Source organism: Elephas maximus, chromosome 3, assembly GCF_024166365.1.
Source record: "Elephas maximus indicus isolate mEleMax1 chromosome 3, mEleMax1 primary haplotype, whole genome shotgun sequence".
NCBI classification, from domain to species: Eukaryota; Metazoa; Chordata; class Mammalia; order Proboscidea; family Elephantidae; genus Elephas; species Elephas maximus.
The window spans coordinates 169,114,307-169,137,159 of record NC_064821.1 but is presented as its reverse complement, the minus strand read 5'-3'; the positions used below and the strand labels follow the sequence as shown (position 1 = coordinate 169,137,159).

At 41.8% G+C, this 22,853-nt stretch overlaps 1 protein-coding gene across 1 annotated transcript; it reads left to right on the top strand.

Annotated features, from left to right (window-relative positions):
- The first annotated feature begins 3,496 nt into the window (after positions 1-3,496).
- DDX20 (DEAD-box helicase 20) lies at positions 3,497-14,750 on the top strand. The gene is made up of 11 exons (XM_049880070.1): positions 3,497-3,976; positions 4,426-4,520; positions 6,504-6,672; positions 7,257-7,371; positions 7,482-7,624; positions 7,783-7,921; positions 8,023-8,081; positions 9,474-9,556; positions 9,904-10,009; positions 10,132-10,233; positions 12,295-14,750. Exons 1-11 carry the CDS (start codon positions 3,676-3,678, stop codon positions 13,449-13,451), a joined length of 2,469 nt encoding a protein of 822 aa, XP_049736027.1. The 5' UTR covers positions 3,497-3,675; the 3' UTR covers positions 13,452-14,750.
- Positions 14,751-22,853: the final 8,103 nt, after the last annotated feature.

Genomic DNA, 22,853 nt, shown 5'->3' with positions numbered 1-22,853 from the left:
CTATTTAAGAAAGCTCATTCCAGCAGATGCGGGTGGATGGCCAAGATAGAGAAGAAATTCTGGCAGGAGACCATTCAGGAGGTTATTGCAATAGTTCAGGATGGTGAAGGGGCCTAAAACACGGCAGATGCTACGGGGACTGGAGAAGAGGAATGGAAGAAATATTTGGAGCCATAATTACCTCCAGTCAGTGAATTGTTACAAAGAGGGGAGGGATAGTAGAAGGTGTGACTTGGAGGATTAGGTGGCTGAAAAAGGTGGGGGTCCTAATAGGATGCCTGGGGGTTTAATGCACCCCTCATCATCAGTTCTCCTTCTTTCCTATGGACAGTTGACATTTTCTCAAGGTTTTGTAAATTTCTAAGCAGGACTCCTTTCCAGTGGGATTACCATGCCGAAGAGGCACATTGTTTGGAATCTGGAACCACTGTGTATGTGTGTGTGTGTGTGTGTGTGTTTGTCTGTGTGTGTAAGTGGGAGATAATGACCAGGATTATGATCTAAGGACAAAGGAAAAGTTTGGTGTTGGACGCAGAATAGCTTTAAGTTCGAAATTGTAAGATAGGTTTTCAGAAAATAAGTTTGGAATTGTGACTAAGTCTTTGTTATAGGCACTCATTCTCTCAATAAATATTTATTGAGTACTTACTATGTGTCGGATTCTCTTTTTCCCACTAGGGATAGACCAGAGAACCAGACAAAAAAGCTTCCTGTCCTCATGAAGTAGGGGAGACAGAAAATACATAAATATATAAATACATTGAAAAGACAGGAAAGAAAGAAGAGACTGAGATGGATGTCAAAGGAGACTCTGAAACTTGTTCTTGAGTGTCAAGCAGCTAAAGCAAAAGGAAGAATGGATGAAGTGAAAGAACTGAAGATTTCAAAGGGCATCTTGAGAAGACAAAATAAAGTATTATAATGACGTGTGCAAAGAGCTGGAGATGGAAAACCAAAAGGTAAGAACACGCTTGGTGTTTCTCAAGCTGAAAGAACTGAAGAAAAAATTCAAGCCTCAAGTTGCAATAGTGAAGGATTCCATGGGGAAAATATTAAATGATGCAGGAAGCATCAAAAGAAGATGGAAGGAATACCGAGTCATTATACCAAAAAGAATTAGTCGATGTTCAACCATTTCAAGAGGTGGCATATGATCAGGAACCGATGGTACTGAAGGAAGAAGTCCAAGCTGCTCTGAAGGCATTGGCGAAAAACAAGGCTCCAGGAATTGATGGAATATCAGTTGAGATGTTTCAACAAATGGATGCAGTGCTGAAGGTGCTCAGTCGTCTATGCCAAGAAATATGGAAGACAGCTTCCTGGCCAACTGACTGGAAGAGATCCATATTCATGCCTATTCCCGAGAAAGGTGATCCAACTGAATGTGGAAATTATAGAACAACATCATTAATATCACATGCAAGTAAAATTTTGCTGAAGGTCATTCAAAAACGTCTGCGGCAGTATATCGACGGGGAACTGCCAGAAGTTTAGGCCGGTTTCGGAAGAGGATGTGGAACCAGGGATATCATTGCTGATGTCAGATGGATCCTGGCTGAAAGCAGAGAATACCAGAAGGATGTTTACCTGTGTTTTATTGACTATGTAAAGGCATTGACTGTGTGGGTCATAACAAACTGTGGACAACATTGGGAAGAATGGGAATTCCAGAACGCTTAATTGTGCTCGTGAGGAACCTTTACATAGATCAAGAGGCAGTTGTTTAGACAGAACAAGGGGATACGGATTGGTTTAAAGTCAGGCAAGGTGTGCGTCAGGGTTATATTCTTCCACCATACCTATTTAATCTGTATGCTGAGCAAATAATACCAGAAGTTGGAGTATATGAAGAAGAACAGGGCATCGGGATTGGAGGAAGACTCATTAACAACCTGCCTTATGCAGATGACACAACCTTGCTTGCTCAAAGTGAAGAGGACTTGAAGCACTTACTAATGAAGATCAAGGACCACAGCCTTCAGTATGGATTGCACCTCAACATAAAGAAAACAAAAATCCTCACAACTGGACCAATGAGCAACATCATGATAGACAGAGAAAAGATTGAACTTGTCAAGGATTTCATTTTACTTGGATCCACAATCAACAGCCATGGAAGCAGCAGTCAAGAATCAAAAGACGCATTGCATTGGGTAAATCTGGTGCAAAGGACCTCTTTAAAGTGTTGAAGAGCAAAGATGTCACCCTGAAAACAAAGGTGTGCCTGACCCAAGCCATGGTATTTTCAATCACATTATATGCATGTGAAAGCTGGACAATGAGTAAGGAAGACCGAAGAAGAATTGATGCCTTTGAATTGTGGTGTTGGCGAAGAACATTGAATATACCATGGACTGCCAAAAGAATGAATAAATCTGTCTCAAAAGAAGTACAGCCAGAATGCTCCTTAGAAGCAAGGATGGCGAGACTGTGTCTTACACACTTCGGACATGTTGTCAGGAGGGATCAGTCCCTGGAGAAGGACATCATGCTTGGCAGAGTACAGGATCAGCAGAAGAGAGGAAGACCCTCAAAGAGGTGGATTGACACAGTGGGTTCAACAATGAACTCAAGCATAAGAACGACTGTAAGGATGGCTCAGGACAGGGCAGTGTTTCATTTTGTTGTGCATAGGGTCACTATGAGTCAGAACCAACTTGACGCCACCTAACAACAACAATAATACAATTATATATAATACGTCCTATAAAAAATTAGAGCAGAACAAGGGAATATAGTGACGGAAAAGGCAGGGGTGGGGGACTTCTTTGAAAAGGTGGTATTTGAGCAGAGACCTAAATTAAAGAAAGCCATAAAGACCGCTAGTTGCCCACTCATGACGGAGGAGCAAGACATACAAAGAAAACATGTTAAATTTGAGATGCCTAGAATTGACTCCACGGCAACCAGGTACTAGACATCTAAAGTAGAAATGTTGATGAGGCAGATGGATGAAAATATAAGACGAGTTTAGAGAGAGGTTTGAGGTTTGGCAATTGTCAGGGTCATCAATTCAATATTCAATTCCAGCTCCTGGTTCCAATTCAATTTCCTTTATTAGAGTTCACCACGTGCCAGGTACCGTGTCAGGAGCTGGGGACCCAAGGATGAACAAAGCCATTCTGCAGGCAGACATACACCATAAAAAAAAAAAAAATCCCGAAGTCTTGTTAAACCTCGAGCGCTCTCTGCGAACACAGAGAAAACAGCGAGTTGGGAGGGCTCGGGAAAAGATGACGGCGGAGCGGGATTCAGGCTGACCGAACAGCCAGCGGAGGCTCAGAGGCGGCGAGGTGTGACGCACCGGACGCATCACAAAGACAGGGCTGTGCGGGTGGCTGCACTCGGTCGGGACTGGGCGGACCCACCCAGAAGAAGCCGGGAGGAGGGACGGCGCCCCCACCGTGAGCACGTGGCGCCCTCTGCAGGCCGAAGGCAGCGACACACCGGTAGCCTCATCTTCTCTCTCCTCTCACTTCCCGCCTTCCTCAGGCCACATTTTTCTGTTGTCGTTCCTGAGTCTTTCCCAGCCTCCGGCTTCCATCCCTCCTCTTCTGTCCAAGGCCGGGCGTGTTACTGTCGTCACTGGAAGACTGCCAATAACGTTTTCTCTTTCCTCGCTCTCATGCTCCCCGCCTCTTCTCAAGTACCGCGAGATTTGGTGGCGCGTGTACCATGGCGGCGGCGCTTGAGGCCCCTGCGGCCTCGGCTCCCGTGGAGACGGCTTTACCGGAGGAGCGTGTGACCGCGCCTGTCCCGGCTCCGGAGCCCGCCCCCGGGCCGGCGCGCAGCCTGCGGACGGCTCACGACATCGGCGGCCCGCGGACCCGCACAGGGGACGTGCTGCTGGCTGAGCCGGCGGATTTCGAGTCGTTGCTGCTGTCGCGGCCGGTGCTGGAGGGCCTGCGGGCGGCCGGCTTCGAGCGGCCCTCCCCGGTGCAGCTCAAGGCCATCCCGCTGGGGCGCTGCGGTCTCGGTGAGGGCGGGGGCCCAGGGGAGGCCGGACGGGGCCGAGGAGGGGGGCCCGAGGGGCGGCAGCAGCTGGGCCCGCGGCGAGGACCGGGAAGGAGCACCAGGTCGGCCGCCTGGGCAGGGCTCGGCCTTGGGCTAGGTGCCGCACGCCTTCGAGCCTCAGTTTCCCCTTTTGTAAAACAAAAGGGGAGATTTTGCATTTGAAGATAGCTAGAGCCCTTTCCAGCGCTGGCTCGTGATTCTGAGCTTGAGAGGCTAAACAGTGGTAGAGGTTCAGACACACCTGGGATGGCTCTGAATATGGCCTCGTGCATTTTTGATGGTAAACTGAAAATGGCAGGTCCCAGCTAGGTTATCTGTGGAGACCCTTTCCAGTTCTCCCATTTCATGTTGGTATCTAAGCTCCTTCAGTTAGTACTTGCTGGTGACAATTTGTTGATTTTTCCTTCTCAGATTTAATTGTTCAAGCTAAGTCAGGCACTGGGAAAACCTGTGTATTCTCCACCATTGCTTTGGACTCTCTTGTTCTTGAAAACTTAAGTACCCAGGTGAGTTTAGCTCCGAGGACTCAGATGAATGATTGAGTTAAACCGTATGTAAATTATGAAAGTAAAGGAGACGTTAAGGCTGCTGAGTGGTGCTGGTGTGGATGGTTACCAAGGATACCTTATTGGTCTTTGAAGTTTGGAATATTATTACCACATCATAAACAGAGTAAGCCAACCATGAGTGTCGGTTTTGACGTGACATAAGACTACAGACAAGGATTCATTGTTCTTTTACTTGCTGACTAGATTGCAGCAAGGCGAGACTTAGCGTTTGATTTGATTCATGGTGATGTGATGCTCTGGCTATAATTGGTGGTAACGCCAGGTGGTTCTTAAAGATCTGTGAATCTATCATCTTGATCTCCCATCTTCTGGATTTTCTTAGAATAGTTCTAAGACCGCTTTACTCAAATTAACAGACAATTCAGGCTTGGCATGGAGGTGCGGTCATTTCTTCAACAAAGATTTGTTGAGCCCATAGTATGTATAAACAGTATGTCAGGCACTGGGGATACAAAGGTGCAGCAGATGGCATCCTTAGTTTGTGGCATAGCAGTTATGACAGACTTTATTTCATATTTTCAGTTATGTATATCTGAGGATGATGATCCTTTAATACGGTTGTTTTTAACCAGGGATACTCATATATACATTATCCGGGAAGCTTTTTGAGTCTTACCTTTTACCTACTGAATCCTGGTTGATGCTACTCATAGGAAATCCTTCTACTACCCAATGACCTGGGCTTTTCTACTTGTGGACTAAGGTGTATTTGCCATTTTGGCTGCTGAAAGTGAGCACTCTGGCAGCAGGTTAAGTGTCAAAACTGTGCATAATTTCCATAAATAAGATTCTTTTTTAAAATTTAAGGTCTTTGTATTATCAAAATTATATAACATAATTTTTTGCATCAAAGCTATACATGGGCATTTATGGAAAGTTGGGAAAATTTAGCAGAAATACCAGGAAACAAAATGTATAATCTCACCTACCCAGAGAGAAACTGCTGTTAACAGTTTTGGCATATTTTCTTCTAGTCCTTTTTATTTGTAAGCATTTTTTTCCTTCTCATAATTGAGAACATGTAATTTAACCTTCTCCTTTTTCAGTAGTTATATGGCAGAGTTTTCACCGTGGCTCACAAAACCTTTCATGATCTAGCCCCCTGGAGCTAGATCTCTGTCGTCCGCTCCATTTCCCCCAATTCTGTCCAGCCACATGGCCTCCTTGCCATTTTACAAACACACCAAGAACACTCTCATCTTTAGGCCTTTGCATTTGCTGCCCTGTTCCTGAAAACTCTTGCTCAGGTGTCACACAGCCAGCTCTACTCTGCTGTATATTCACATCTCTGCTCAAATGTCAGCTTCAGAGAGGGGGCTTCCTTGACTACTCCATGAAAATGACTCCATCCCTTTTGCTGTTGGATTTTTCTTCGTAGCACTTTTTATTACCTGCCATTATTTATATATGTTTATTATATACCATCTTATCATACTAGAATGAAAGTATCATGAGGTCAAGGGCTTTATACTGTTAACTGTGATCTCCTAGCAATTAGTATGTTGGATGGTACAAACAGTTTTTGCCTGGCTGCTAATCTAAAGGTTGATGGTTCAAACCCACCTAGTGGTGCCGCAGACCAGAGGCCTGGTGATCTGCTTCCATAACGATTACAGCCAAGAAAACCTTATGAAGCACTTCTACTCTAGAACACGTACGTGAGGTTACCATAAGTAGGAATTGACTTGACGGCAACGGGTTTGGCTTTTTTGCATCAGTATGTCATCTAGCACTTAGTGGGTTCTCATTTAATATTTGCTGAATGAATATGTAAATGGATGAATGGAATGTTTTCCTTTGCCAGTAAAAACTCAATCATCATTTTAAATGGTTATGTAGTAGTTTGTCATATAATTAATGTGCCAGTCATATGTATTTATTCCCTGACTTGTTAAAGGTATATTTTATGTTTTTTTTTAGATTTTGATTTTGGCTCCTACAAGAGAAATTGCTGTACAGATACATTCTGTTATCATGGCCATTGGAATCAAAATGGAAGGCTTAGAGTGTCATGTCTTTATTGGAGGCACTCCATTATCACAAGACAAAACCAGACTTAAAAAGTGTCACATTGCCGTTGGATCTCCTGGTGAGATGTCAAAGCCTGTTGATATCTGGGGCTTTTAAAGAACTGAACATTTTTAATATAACAGTAAGGATATGGGAGTCTTGATGACTGTGATCATTATTTTGGGATTACATTTGAAGAGCATTAGACCGATGAGATACAGACACATGGCTGGATTACCAATAGCATTTATGAAATCTTCCCTACAGATATTTAAGAACATAAGGGGTAGGTTTCTGAGGAGAGGAGGGATGAGGTACCCTCCAGGAGGCTCTTCTAAGCCTTGGATTCGGATTATCGTTTGACTTCTTTATTAACCATTCGATTGTGGATTACTCAGAATCTAGCATTCAGTACCTTAGCATTCAGGTCTTGGCAGGATGGTGTTACTTTTCCATGCATATTAGTGATGAAATGGGAGGAAAAATAAATGGATTGAGGCAAGATCAGAACTTAAGATTTCAAATTCGTGTGTAAATGCATTTATGAGATTTGGGTCAGGAAATTTTAGCAGTACAGCCTGAATGGATTAACAGATTTGGCTAAGATTTACGCCAGTTTGATGCATCATAAATATTTCCACGTGTGTTTTTTCTGAAATTTAGGCAGAATTAAACAACTCATAGAACTTGAGTACCTGCACCCAGCCAGTGTACGTCTTTTTATTCTTGATGAAGCAGATAAACTTTTAGAAGAAGGCAGCTTTCAGGAGCAAATAAAGTAAGAAAAATGACTATTAAAGTGGCACTCCAAAGTTACCTATCTTGAACTTTTCCATGTGGTGATTACGGTTTGAATAATTTCAGTGGTGTTTTTCTTCTATTTTCCAGTTGGATTTATTCTTCTTTGCCTGCTAGTAAGCAGATGTTGGCAGTATCAGCCACTTACCCTGAATTTTTGGCTAATGCTTTGACAAAGTACATGAGAGATCCCACTTTTGTAAGACTAAATTCCAGTGATCCGAGTCTCATAGGTGTGTACAGATTTTGGATACTTAAATTATTGATTTGTCATTCATAATATTCTGGAGCTTTCCCTTGCCCAGTTGGCTACGACTGTTTCATATTTGCTATGAGGATAATATGTATAATTTCTGTTTGTTTTAACTGAAGTCTTTTGACTTCTTTGTAGGTTTGAAGCAGTATTACAAACTTGTTACTTCATACCCTTTGGCCCATAAGATTTTTGAGGAAAAGGCTCAACATTTACAGGAACTGTTCAGCAGAATTCCATTTAATCAAGCCTTAGTCTTTTCTAATTTGCACAGTAGGTAATGTAATTTTAAAGGTCATCTGGGTAACTTGTGAACTAAAAGGTTAGGTGTGGGCTTGTAATTATTTATAAAATTATAACCCTTTCTGTTTCTTACAGAGCACAACATTTGGCTGATATCCTTTCTTCGAAAGGCTTTCCTGCTGAGTGCATTTCAGGTAAGTTCTTACCTTAACCTTGGTTTAATATCCTGACTTGAAGCCTCCAAGGTCAGGAGGAAGAAATACTGCTTTATGAGTTGTCTCATGAGTTACACTGAGATTTCAGAGTAAAGGAAATTTCAGGTTTATCTTCATTTGGATTTATTTTTGGTGGGTGGCATTGAGTCGATTCTGACGCACAGCGACCCATGTGACAGAGTATAACAGCCCCATAGGATATTGTTGGCTGTCGTCTTTATGGAAGCAGATCACCAGGCCTTTCTAACTCGGAGCCTTTGGGTGGGTTTGAACCACCAACCATTTGGTTAACCGTTGAGTACTTAACCGTTGTGCCACCAAGGCCCCTTATATATAGTTACAGATGTAACTATATTTACATAATATATATGTATTGTTTTGTTTTTAAGGAGTAATCGAGTGCATAGTAAATAATTAGAAAACTGGTGTTCCAAATTCGAGTTTGGTATCCACGAAGAACTTAATAATCTTATAAAACAAAGATTGTCAACCTTGCCTTAAGAGAAATGTGTTTTGCGTCTTTACATAATCATTGTTAAGAATGCTAACTGTTTTATGATCTTGTGGAAGGTAAAAGTCAATCAGTTCTTGCCATAAAGTCAAATTATTACTGCTGCCTAATAGGAATGATCTTGAGCCCTGGTGGCCACAGTGGTTAAGTGCTTGGCTGCTAACTGAAAGGTCGGTGGTTTGAACCCACCAGCCGTTCTGTGGGAGAAAGATGTGGCAGTCTGTTTTGTAAAGATTGACAGCCTTGGAAACCCTATAGGGCAGTTCTGTCTTGTCCTATAGGGTTACTGTGAGTCAGAATTGACACAAAGGGGGAGTGGGTTTGGTTTTGGAATAAGAATAAAAGACTTAATTTTTGATCAGTGATAATATTTTAGAGGGTTTTTTTTGGGGGGGGGGCTCTTTTTTTGGTGTTTCAACTTAGTTTTTACCTGAACTTGAACTTGTTAAATCATAGTATATCATGAAATATTGGGAAAACTTATTTTTTGATGGACAGATATTTTGACTATAGATCACACTTCAACACCAAATTTGTGAATGGCTGATGATAGCAATTTTTTTTTTTTTTATGAACTGTTGGCTGCACCTCATGTGTAACAGCTTTGTATCATACAATTAATGTTATAGCAACAGGCATAGTTTGGTTATAATTTAAAATTGTTTTTTGAATTTTAAGTTGATTGCCTAAAAACTTTTTAAAGATTCTGACTTTAGGTCTTAACCCAGGTTTGCACAGAACAGGATTAACTATGCTTGGTATATTTAAAGTGTTCAGAGTAGGAGTTAGGACTTTTGCAGATTTGATAAATGTGTGTTTGCTTAGCTGTTATATATGACGAGCTTTTTGGATCTTTTTAGGGAGCATGAATCAGAATCAGCGTCTTGATGCTATGGCTAAACTGAAGCAGTTTCACTGCCGAGTCCTCATTTCTACCGATTTGGTAAATTTCCTGTTCAGTTGGGTGACTGATCCATCTTGCCATATGTTCTGTTATCAGATGCACTGATTTCCTCTGTTTTAAGTGGGTGTATCTAACAAGACTACCAGGAGATAATCATCTTTCCAGTGCTAGAATTTGTGCTTTCTTAAAAAGTCTTTAATATTTCCATTTTTGTTCTTTAAATTAGTTGTTAGAAGAGAATTTCCTTTTCCTCTGCTCTTAAGTATCCTCCTGTTCTTAATCCGAGTCTTGGTTATAGTTGAAGAATATAGTGCTTCATGGGGGATACTGGCAGTGGTAGCCATGTTACATTTAATGCAAACAATTGCTAACTTCTTCAATTTAAGACTTCCCGTGGGATTGATGCCGAGAAGGTGAATCTGGTCGTAAATCTGGATGTACCGTTGGACTGGGAGACATACATGCATCGGATTGGCAGAGCCGGTCGTTTTGGTAAAAAAAAAAAAAGGAAAAAATTTGGGTGCTTCCTTTAAGGCGGGAGGAATCTATAATGTGACAGGTGGACTTGGAGTGTCATTTATGATTTACTACTAAACATTTCGCCTGTGCTTTAGGTACATTAGGACTGACAGTAACCTATTGTTGTCGGGGAGAAGAAGAAAATATGATGATGAAAATTGCTCAAAAATGTAACCTCAACCTTCTTCCTTTACCAGGTATATTTTGTATGTTTCATTTTGCCATCAAAATAATAATGATGATAGAGATCATGATAACTAATACAGAGTGCCATCCCAAGTAGTTTATATATGCTCACTCATTTAATTCTCACTGCAGCCTATGAAGTGTGTGCTATTAGTAACTACTTTTTGTAAATGAAGATACTGAGGCATAGAGACATTAAGTAATTTGCCCAAGGCCTGTTGTACAGCTAAGTGGCAGGGATAGGATTGCCAGGTCCTGCTGGCACATGAAAAATGAAAACAATTTTACTACTGTATTAGCATTACATTTTAGTTGGTGACTGCAACTTGCTTTTATTCTTTTATATTCTTTAATATTTTCTCTCTTTTATGTTGTTGTGAAAGTAATTCTTGCCCTATTCTCCTTTGTCACCCTAGGAATTATAGATAGAACGGTATCTTCAGTTTGAACACTGTTTTTGAAAAGTTTGAGGGAATTTAGTGAATCATTTGCCAAACTGCTTTTTAAGTGTCATTTTGGAAACAATGCAAGTTTGAAACTATTAATGACCTTTTGAAAACAGACAAAAACCCTAGAAATTCTTCTGTAGAATTAATGGTTTATTTGCTATACATGGTAATGTGTGCTTGTTAGTGTATATATGCATATGTCTGTATACATATATATATAAATGTATATGTAAATAGTATATACGTGACCTAGAATATGGAATATATTATATAGTTATTGAATAAATATAATAACATTTTATGGATTTTAAATTTATTTTTATAAAAATAGATTAAGTACACATCTGGTGGTCATGGATCTGAGTAGTTCTGGCTTTGTAAAAACTCATTTTATGGTCTTTTACATATCTTTTTAATTGCCCTAAGCTTATTGTCCAGATTTACAAAATTTTAGAACAGATGGTCTTTAGGTTGTCTGTCTGTTCTAAAACTGTATGTCACCGGTTCTCTCTATGTATAATAGTGGTATATTGGCGATCTGTCACATGATTATAGCGTGGAAAAAATAAGTTGAAAATTGGTAGAGCAGAGTTAAAACGTCCTTGTGGTAGAATCATAACATCTAGTGATTAAAAGTGAAATTTGCCATTGTGTAATGTTAATAGAGCCCTGAAATCATGAGAGAATGATATTCATGGTGTTAGGTCTGTATTGGACTGGAAACTTACGTGGTAAGAGACTATTCAAATGAGTTTTCTGGAGGCAGAACTAGGTGAGAAGTAGGCCTGTATTACATAGGCCCAGCTAAGCAGGGGGTCCAGAATTTGGGATATCACTTTGATAGGAATCAGAGTTCTGGCCAGAGGTCCAGACCTGAGGGATTAATAATGGGCACAGATATATGGTGCACCAACAGCAACAGTGGATAGGCAAGATCTTTGTAAAGCAGGAGCTGTGTATATCCTCTGTCTAAGGCTGAAATTCATCACACTTTGGAAAGGTCTCAGTTTGCAGGTGGAGGCATATTGTCACACCTGGCTGGAGTAGAAAACTTAGGGGCTTGGAGTGAGCAAATTTTTAAAAACTTAAAAGTGCCATTGGTACCACAGGTCTTCATAGCCACCCAGGCTTTTTCCCCTCTAAAGGCTTTCTCCCCACTGTTGAGGGCAGTGATTTCTCCCTGTTGGGATATAGGGTGGCAGATTTAGTTGGGTACAGAATTGTAGTTGTAATATTTCCCTGTTGATAAGCTTGGAGGAGTGCTGTCCATTTTCTATTATCTTGTTTTGCTGTCAGCCGTAGCGAGATAAAAGGGAAGGGCTGGGGGCTAGAGGAAAGATGAGCTGGGAGAATTGCCGCAGACCTGTACATCACTCCTACACTGAGCTTTTTTCAAGGGGAGAATATAGCTTATGAGGATAGGATGGATCTTGTCTGTTTCCGTGCAAATTTCTTTACTGCAGGATTGCTTAGGTCTTTTCATATACTAATATATGTCTTAGATTTATTAGTATATTATGTTTCTTAAGCTTATTTGACCATGGAAAATTTTAGGAAGCCATTCAGAAAGTGCTGGTCTGTAGCAGCACAAGAATTTTAATACTCTTTTCTTTCTTTTTGTAGATCCCATTCCTCCTGGTCTGATGGAAGAATGTTTGGATTGGGATGTAGAAGTTACAGCTGCCATGCATGCGTATGACTTAGCAAGTGTGCCTACCCAAACCCTAAAAAAGCAAATTCAAAAAATAGAGAGAACCTTTCAAACTCCTAAAGCTCATGGTAACCAAATGGCTTCATCTAGAGTTACTTCTGGCCCTGCAGCATCAGCCAGATCAAAAAGTAATGCCAAACAGAAGCTACCTGTGAAAAGCCACTCGGACTGTGTAATCATAGAAAAAGCGACATCACCCAAAGAACTGGGCTGTGCCATACCACCGGAAGAGGAAGTAAAGGATTCTGCTCAGACCCCTGTTGAAAACTCTACCGATAGTCAGCATCAGGTCAAAGAAGCTTTACCTGTGTCACTCCCTAAAATTCCGTGTCTGTCTTCCTTTAAAACCCACCTGCCGTGCACTTTGACTTTCGCGGAATTGGTAGAGGACTATGAGCACTATATCAAAGAGGGGTTAGAGAAACCTGTGGAAATCATCAGGCACTACACAGGTCCTGGGGATCAGACTGGAAATCTTCAGAATGGCTTTGTGAGAGAGAGATGTGCTGAAGAGAGAGTGCAGGTAGTGGCAAGTAGTAGCCAATCTGGAGACTCTGAGAGTGACAGTGATTCTTACAGCTCCCGGACTTCTTCCCAGAGCAAAGGAAATAAGTCATACGTGGAAGGCTCTTCTGATGCTCAGCTGAAAGACTCTGAATCTACTCCTGTGGATGGCCATATCTCTTTGGAGCAATCTCAGAATGAAAATGACACCCCTAATCAAGAATCACCTGAAATCCAAAAAAAGGCAAGGCACAAAGAGGGGGCTAACCAGAGAGCTAAGCAGAGCCGGAGAAACCCTCCCAGGCGGTCTTCCTATCGTTTGCAGACAGAGCCCCAAGAAGACGGGTGGTATGACTACCGCAGGGAGACACACCTGAGTTTTTCTGATACCTATCAGGATTACGAGGAGTACTGGAGAGCTTACTACAGGGCGTGGCAGGAGTACTATGCTGCTGCTTCTCAGTCGTATTACTGGAATGCCCAGAGACATCCCAACTGGATGGCAGCCTATCACATGAATACCATCTATCTACAAGAAATGATGCGTGGAAACCAGCGATTATAGGATATACCTGGGGCCATCAGAAAATACCAGGCCGTCTACCCTTCTTGACCTCTACTGTACAGTGGCATTTTTGAGGAACTTGAAAAGACCTGAGGTTTTCCACTGGGACACATCTGGTTTTCAGATCGTTTTGACTTAGGCCCGGTTTATTATCCTCTTTATTTAAGAGACTTCATGGACCAGTTTCTTGAAAGAATTTTTGGGACATAGAGCTAAGGTTCCAGAGTGCCATTTTCTGTAAGCCATTTCAAGAGCAAACATTTAAAAAGACGTACCACTGCTTACTTAAAAAAATAAAAACAATCGAGATTTGGAAAGTAATACAAGTTTATGCTGTGAGGTTCTTTACAAAAGGCTTGGGCTCCATTTCCACAAAGATGCATTCTTGTAGATAGGATTTTTTAGCACAGTAGATTGGAAAATCTTAGGTTTAGGCGGGAAGGAGTATTTAAACATTGCTTCAAACTTTCCCCCAAACACCTGATTTGATGCTGTTTGCTTCCACTAAAAATATTTGTTTCCAGTAAAAACACAAATTTAGCTAACCTTGTTGACATGTTTGTCATTGCTCTTTTGAATATGTTTTGTCTTTGGGGTGGTGAAAGCTGTCTATGTTTTTACTGTGCGTTAAATAGCTAAGGATCATCAGCGGCTGTCTTCTTTTTGTTTTTCTTCAGGTAGAGGAGCAGCTCTTAGTCTTTCTTGGCTCTTGGGTCCTTTAATGAATCTGAAGAAAGCTATAGATTCTCCCCAGGAAATTTCTCCTCCCATGAACAGAATTGTATATGTAATTTCAAGAGATTCCTAGACCAGCTGAAACTCATCTATGGAACTCGTTAAGAACTGCCCTGCTTTGCTAGTGAACCAAAACCAAACCCGTTGCCATCAAGTTGATTCTGTCTCATGGCAACCCTTTGTGTGCCAGAGTAGAATTGCTCCATCAAGTTTTCTTGGCCGTAGTTTTTATGGAGGGAAGTGGCCAGGCCTTTCTTCCACGGAATTGTCAAGATTTTGTTTAGTAGTCAAGTACAAACCATTTGCACCACCCAGGTGCCTGCTTTGCTGGTAGACTAAGAGAAAGTCCTAGCTCTTGGTTTTAAGTATCTCATGGAAGCTGGAACTCATTCTGTCAGACTTTTCCCACAGAGTGTCCTAATCTTGTATCTTCTAGAAATTTCTTCCCAGTTTTTATCTCTTAATTCTAGGATCCAAAGGGAGCAGTCATTTTCTGAGATGGTGCATCTGTAAATTGTGATTTAGAAAAATGTAACTGGAAGTTGTGTATTCTTTCACTTCTTTGCAGCAGTCCTTTTATGATTAAACTTTTGGTTCCCAACCTTTCTGTGAAGTGGATTTGTGGTGAGAGAATCCCCTTACGTGTGGAGATGTGTTTTCACTTTTTAAAAGGAAAGCCTTCTTTCCTGTGTAAGTTATGGTCTAGGCGGTATAAACACTTTTCTCCAGGGCGGACAGCAAACACCCACAGTCATTGTCATTTAGTGTCCAACACCCACATAGCAACAGTCCTAAACTCCTGTGCAATTTGGATGCCTGTCTTTTCGGTTGGTTGGCTTTACTTTTATGTATCAGTATTGTGCACGTATTGCCAAGTTTGAATGAATTAATTAACACTAGATAGCAAATCCATAATTAGGTCCAGTATGCCATTAAGAAGTTGAGACTTTAATTATACACTTAAATAAGATCCTGTCATTGCTCTATAATTGAACTTACCTCTTATTTTTTTTCCTACCTTTCCCCCATAACACAGCGAAGTTCACAGTTTGTCATTGCTGGGGGATTTTAATTAGGATAGTGCTGCATCTTAATTAGAGATGAAGTTACCCATTAATCTTGAAATTAATTGGATTTTCTTTAAGTTTGTCTTATTTTGTGTTTGCATTTTTTTAATAGAAAAATAAACTGGAGGTCAGCATATGCATATTAAAAAATGCTGATTGCTTCACTTGCTATAAACATTTGTTAGGAAAATGTCAGTTTTTGCTGTCTCAACTAGGGGAGGTAGTTATAGTGGTAGATGTGAAATACCTGTGTTTTTTTGTGGATGACCATGTATGTGTGGAAAATTACTATTGAGAATTGTCAGTCTAGGTGCATGTCCCCATAATCTGTTAGGAATCATAGTTAAGTTCAAGGTAAACTTACCTGAGAATGTGCAGTGATATAGTGGAAAGAACACTCTGCTATGACCTTTTTTTTTTTTTTTTTTACCTCTCAGAGTCCAGTTTTCTCATTAATAAAATGAGTCCAGAAGAATTTAGGGTCTCTTCCAGTTCTAAAGTTTATGAATAATACGGAAAACTTCTACTATGCAAAAAGAATAATCAAATTTATAGAGTCTTTTACAAAGTCAGGCAATTTGGATGAGGACCAGTGTGAATTGGTTAAGTTTCTGAATTTTGTGATACTTTAAAATCAATGCCTTATTGGAGTTTTTTGTGTTAAGCTTGAATTGGGCTAGCAGTATTGACATGTAATGAGATCTTTGGGAACCTGCTTTAGAGTTATTGGATAATTGTGACTTAGAACTAGAATATAAATTACTCTTTTAGGTAATTAAGAGTAATATTTTCTAAAGTAGCTTACGTATTGCAGTACTGACCTTTTAAAAACACATGGTTTCAAGGTAAACTTCAGCCCCTGAATACTAAAAATAACTGAACAGGACTTAAGAGTGCTGTAAATCAGCCTGTAGGAGGCAAGGGAGTACTTTGAAATTTTAGATCCCCCCTCCGCCAAGTAAACCTGTGAACTCCCTGGGTGATATAAAAAATATATAAATGGTTAATGTGCTTGGCTGCTACCCGAAAAGCTGGGAGCTCAAGTTCATCCAGAGGCACGTGGGGAGAAAGACCTGGTGATCTCCTGGAAAGAATCAGCCATGGGAAACCCTATGGAGCATAGTTCCCCTGTGACACACATGGGGTCACCACGAGCTGGAGTCCACTTGAAGATAACTGGTCTTCAAATCAACCTATTTTCGGTCTTAAAAAGTAAAATCAGAGTTTTGGTAGTCATAGCTGGACATTGGAACTCCACCACAAGGTGTTCTCGTTTTGGTAGATTGTGTTTACCGTCCGGAACCTCTGAGCAAGCACAGTTGTCCCACTTGATATTCATGCTTTTTAATGAACAGGATGCTCAACTAACATCTGGTTTCTAGTTACTTTTTCACCAGGTTATTTGAGCTATGGATCTGTAGTGACACCTAGTGGGTGATAAGGGTGTGAGCATCAGTGATTGAAATGAATTTCGCAGCCCGACCCCTAGGGCCTTGAGGCATCTTACGTATCCAGTTCTGTTACCGTTTTCACTGGGATCTGCTTGTGGTGGTGAAGTCAAAAAGATTTGCATTGTTGTTGCCACACTAGTGTGAAACAGAAAAGTGCTTATTGCTCTCACCACCTAAATCAGAATCGTGGAACTTTCAGGTTAGAGCGGACCTGCAAGATATTTCATCTGATCCCTTCCATTTTTAAGATGAAACTAACTGGAACTAAGAGAAGGTAACTGGGGTGAAGTCATACAGGTAAATGATAGAACCCAAACTTGAGCCTCCATCATCCAATGCCAAAGCGTTCCACTGTACCCAGGAAAACATTTAATTTTGAGTTTTCCTAGTTTGAGAGTTGGCTTGGATGAAGGAGTATATAGTCGGTGCTGCCTCAGAGTAGAACCAAGACTGACACACAAAGGCAGATTTTCTTTCCATAATACAGGGCTGGGCCTCAAAATAGAGCTGTTGACCGTGGAATCAAGTGTTAGGAAGTGAAGCCCCGTCACTAAAGCCTACAGGCAGGCGAGGACTGTCAGGGACGTGTGGAGTCACCACGTTGGCCAGGGAGGGAATGGTAGACAAGACCTTTAAGCACCCTTCTGCAAGCCTGTGACTTCTCTTTAGCAGGGTAGAAAGTCTCTGTTTCCTAGCATACCGTAGTACCTTTGGAAGGAAAGACAATACTAAAATGAACATTCATAATCATTTCAGGGTTTGTGGCACATTGTTTAATCCAGGTTGGATACATCAGGTCCAGCAGTGGCACACGACTCAATACTGTAAATGATACACATGTTTTAACATACGCACTACAGTTTCAAAAAAAGACGACAGGAAACTCAGGGGTTGTTTTTTTTTCATAGAAAGTTTTCACATGTTTATCTTCCTGCAGTTTTGTACAGTATATTTCTTCTTTGCCATTGTGATGTTGGTAAGCAAAGCCCATTTATTATATGAAAATAGAAAAGAACACACTTGATGTTTTCACGGTAACATTAATGGGGGGGGTGACCTCTAAGGAAAACATTACATTGGAATGTCTGATTATCAAAAATATACCATCCCTCCCACCGCCCGGGTTTGTAAAATAGTCCATTGGTCCATGGAGCCTCCCAGGACTTGGGTCTGTGCCCTACACTGGTTAGAGTGACATCATCCAGTGTAGTTAAGTAAGCTACTAAGATAAATGTCAACCCCAGATTTGATGAGAAAAACGTAGAACATTCTGAATAGATAACAAGACTCGAAAGGAACCCCTTTAAAGCGGTTTCTTTTTCTGAGAGCTACTTCCTCTAATGGTGCTCTTCAGGGTGCTGTTTGGGCTCCAAGGGTCACGGCTCATAATAAAGTTTTTGTCCAGTCATTTTAAAGCTCTTTGCAAATGATGAGATTTCATAAGGAAACCAGAAAGGGAGAATAAAGCCTTTCAGGTTCCTGTTTGTCACAGTCACCATGCCAACTATAGTTTAGAAGGGAAACTAATACTGCCTTAGATTAATTGCATTGGTTTCTTCCTGCTTTCCAGTTACCTGGTAACAGCCTCAATCACTGGATTCCATTGATAACCTCAAAATCTAGTTTTAGCTCAATTTCAACCACTACCTCTAAAAAGTTAAAGAAAAAAGCAAAGAAAAAATCAAGGTGCATAATGTTTCCATGTACATTCTCCCTGCCTGTATACAAGTGAGTGACATGATCTGGGACTACTGGAATCCTAATTTGACACTGGATAAAATACCTCAGCACAGTCACGAGCTGACTTTTATTAATCATGGATCAGCACTAACTGTCCACTTTAATTTCTATCTAAATTCTTTGTTTTTCCTAATTTCACTTTTCTACTTGCTGGCTTTATATTCCTGTATGATTGTAGATTAATATATGTTTTTGACAGTAAGTCTTAATCTCTAGGTATCAGTGTTTCCCTCTTGAAAAAGCATGTGTTCATCTGCCATTGAGAACATCTGGTCTTTTCAACAGGATTCTATGCAGTTAGTCCTGAGCGTGACACTATTTCTGAAAATAGAGGATGAAGGAGAAATAATATAGAGTTTGCTTCTGGAGGTCCTGGTTCAGGGTGTTTCCGAATGGAATGCTTCCTCCCCCTAATCGCCACCCTGGAAATCCAGGTATTAAAAATATAAGCAAGCCTCAGAGTAATGCAATATGATGTGGAGAGAAAACCCCAGGATAAGATGTCTAAGCCCTGGATTGTAATCATAGTTTTGCCATTTACTTGCCATGTGAACTTGGATAAGTCACTCAGCTTCTTCGTGTCTGTTTTCTGTGAATCAAGGATTTATTTACTTGACTCGCTAACATTAGAAGGTTGTAACCCATTGCCATCGAGTTGGTTCTGACTCATAGTGACCCTATAGGACAGAGCAGAACTGTCCCATACGGCTGTAATCTTTATGGAAACAGACTGTAATATCTTTGTCCCGTGGAGCGGCTGGTGGGTTTGAACTGCCAACCTTTTGGTTAGCAGTTGAGCACTTAAGCACTGCGCCACCAAGGCTTCTTAGAAGGCTGTAGTGAAGATTAAAAGGACTATAAAATAGCTAACAGTATGCTTTGAAATGTCACTGTCCTAGCCCCCTCTTCACTAAGAAGAGAGCATTTGAAAAAACCTGAGTATTTTTCCCTAGCCTCCACGATTCACTAGTTCTTGGGTGGTGCAAGTAGTTAATGTGCTCAGTTGCTAACCGAAAGGTTGGATAGCCAAGTTCACCCAGAGGTGCCTGGCAAAAAAGGCCTGGTGATCTTCCAAAAAATCAGCCATTGAAAACTCTATGGAGCACAGTTCTATTCTGATACGTATGGGTCGCCCTGAGTTGGGATCAACTTGAAGACAACTGGTTATTCACTTGTTCATTTATATCTGACAGAATTGATAGTCCATAGCTGGTTTTAACCAGGGGATGGTTGTTTCCAAAGTATAGCTTCTATTAGTACAGTCAGGTGGTTGCCAAGGGCTGTGTCCAAGTGCTCTGGGCATTTACATAAGATTATGTCTGTAGCATAGCTTCTTGGATGGGTCTTCTCTGAAGCATCATCACTCTGAGAGGCAGTGGATGCAGTGGAAAGAGCATTAGACTCGTAGCCAAGGGACTTGTGTTCTGGTCCCAGCTCTGTCTTTACATCACAGCATGACCTTGAACAAGTCGCTTAATTTCTTTGAGCCTTAGCTTTCTATGCTGTACAATGAATCAGATAGTCTCTCGCTCTGATTCTATATACTCTTCATACTATGTTTTCTAGGTTTCCATTCATTGGAAGGTAGCCTATTAGGTTTCTTTTACCCCCTAATTCTAAGTGGGATTGTAATGATACAGGTGAAGTTGGGAGTCTTATATTATGCTGAAGTTCATGAACTATGAAAGCTTGTGAGTCACTGCACCAAAAGGCCAGTGTCCCCAGAAAACCCTGATACCTGGTTCTTCAGTCACTGACCAGTGAGTTAGACTTATTGATCTGATTCAGCACACTTTGGCCCTTGTGTTTACTTATAAATGTCCTTTAGCAGTATAGTCTGGCTGATTCTGTTACGTAAACGAGCCATTTTCCTGGGTTGACATCTTTTGGATTAGAGGTGAGTTGGGTCCCTGATCCCTGGCTAAGGCTATGATGGGGGCTAGAGATGAAGGGGATGGCCTAATAATCTTTTAGGAACTGGCTTGATGTGGGCTTTGGAAATGAAAGGGAAGGAACCCAAAACGTTCAGTTCATTAGGATTAATAAAAAGAACATGGGAAAGTGTTTGGGACATTTTAGAGATTTATTTATTTATTTTTAGAAGCACTAACATGCTCCTTTGGTGCACTATATCAAACAGATCCTGGGTTGGATGACCTGTCCTTGAATTAAGCATAGACAGTTTGTGTCTGTAACTATGCTCCTATTTATGTCTTACCCCACTCAGTTCTTATGATGTGTAACTTACATACTTAGACTTCCCTAGCTTTGTTCCATCACCCATTCTTAGAAGAGAAGACTTTTTCAAGTCCTTGATCTGCCCTCCAAGCAGAGTCAAGCCCAGTCCCCTGCCCTCCCTAATAAGATGTGTGTATGAAGTGAATGGAGTTAACTGGTGTGTTTAAGTTGGTTGTATGGTTAGTAGGCTCTTCTGCCTGCTTAGACCATAAACTCAGAGGACAACAACTGCCCCATTCCCCCATTAGGCAGAAATCCTTGAGGCCAGACCCAGAGAAAGAGTCAGTGGTCAATGAGGACAAGCCTCAGGACATAAAGATAGAAAGAAGGCTCCCTCTCCACTGCCCTCCTGCATACTCTGGTTAGGTGCCACCTCATAACCCTTGGACTTTCCCCTCCTACAGGGCCAATAGAGCTGGGGGTCATAGGGAAGCCTGTTGACAGTGTTTTTAGGTTCCTGGCTAGTGAGACTTGTCCTAGATGGCTGTAGTGGGCGGAGAAATCCTTGGCTTACAATTAAACACCTAACTACTAAGCTGTAGAAGGATAGGAGCTCCTGTTTCTCAGAGCCCAGGCTAGAGGGATTGCAATAGGGTAGCTGGGGTTTGGGGGAGGAGCGGAGGGTCTTGTCACTAACCCTGGAGCCCACCTGCTGCATAAGCAGTGAAAATGGTTCGGAGGATTCCAGAAATTCTGTTCCCAGTTCCATCAGGGTGCAAGCCACTTGAACAGGAATGCTGTCTAAGTTCTTAAGAAACAATCCCCACCCCCTCACTTTGCCAGAGGTGATCAGGGTTCTCCCCCATTTCAGCTGTCTTTAGGGAGTTCAGGCCTGAAGACTCCAGACCTCAAGGCATCTTTCAGACCGAGTAAGAATCATCTAGAATTTCTTACTTGCTTTGACTCCTTGGAGCATCTTCACGAGGCACACAGGCTCAACCTTCTGCAGCCTCTAGTGGGAGTTGCCTCATGCATAAGTCAGAGGAAGCTTGGTCCCCTTACCACTCCCCTCTCTGGAGGAAACTGCTCATGATGTCCGTTGGCAGAGCTCTGGATGGGCTTTTGGTGGGTCTTGAAAGAAAGGGACAAAGCAAGGTGCCTCCAGGGCTGACTTCAGCTGAGAGCCCTGACTTCATTGTTCGCTCTTCAACGGTGCACACCAGAGTTGACTGTGCTTCTCAGGTGCTGGCTGCTTCTATTTTTAAGATCCCATTGTCATAAATCTTGCTGTTCCTCTTCTTCTCCAGAAACTAAAACTGCAGAACACCCACTGGTTCCAACCACTAGGCAAGCACCTTAGTTCTATAAGGTAGGCTTCCCTCACCCTAAACTCTCCCTGTGTTTGCTTCACTCGTTCCTCTCCCACAATTGCCTTCGTACAAATATAACTCCCAGGCACAAGACTGTAGGTGCTTGGCAGCGATGGAGAAGGCTTTACAAACATGTCTCAGGATCACTGGGACCCATGAAGAGAGACAGATGGTTGGACACAGTGAAAAACAGCCAGGGAGTGAAGCAGAGAGCTACAGAGACAAAGGAGACAGGGACAGACAAGGGTAAGGGTTGCTGGGTAGTCAGTGGGCAGCTCTGTGCAGGTCAGCTGGGCTGTGGGGGCCCAGGCTCAGTTGACCTCACCCACCTGGGGGAATGGAGAGAGAACTCAGCAATTACTGACTTCTTAGCCTAAAAGCTTTGCTATAAAAGGAGCAAAACAAAACAAAACAAAATCCATCACAAAACGCATTGTTTTGGTTCAAAGGTGTTGGGTCCATGGAGAAAAACATTTCACAAAACTCCGTTGGTGTTTTTGTTTTCCACCTTTTCCCATGAATAAATATTATCCATTAAGAGCCTTGAAAAAGGTGCTTAAATACACAGTGTTATATTTTCTTCCTCTTTTGCATGTGACAACTCGGCCTCTGTGCTGCTCTTGGTCTTGCATTTTCCTCACTGGGGTCTCCAGAAACAATTGTTATTTGGTCTGAGGCGCCTACCTCCAGGACTGTCCTGGAACGCAGCCTATGCCCCCACTACCCTATCCTCTGCCCCCCACCCGCCCTCCCTTCCTCCAGACCCAGTGAGATCCAGTACCAGGGCTCTGTCCATGTAGCAGCGGTGAACCTCGGGTGTCCCTTTGCTGCCTCTTTTTCTTTCCAGGCACAAGTTTCAGT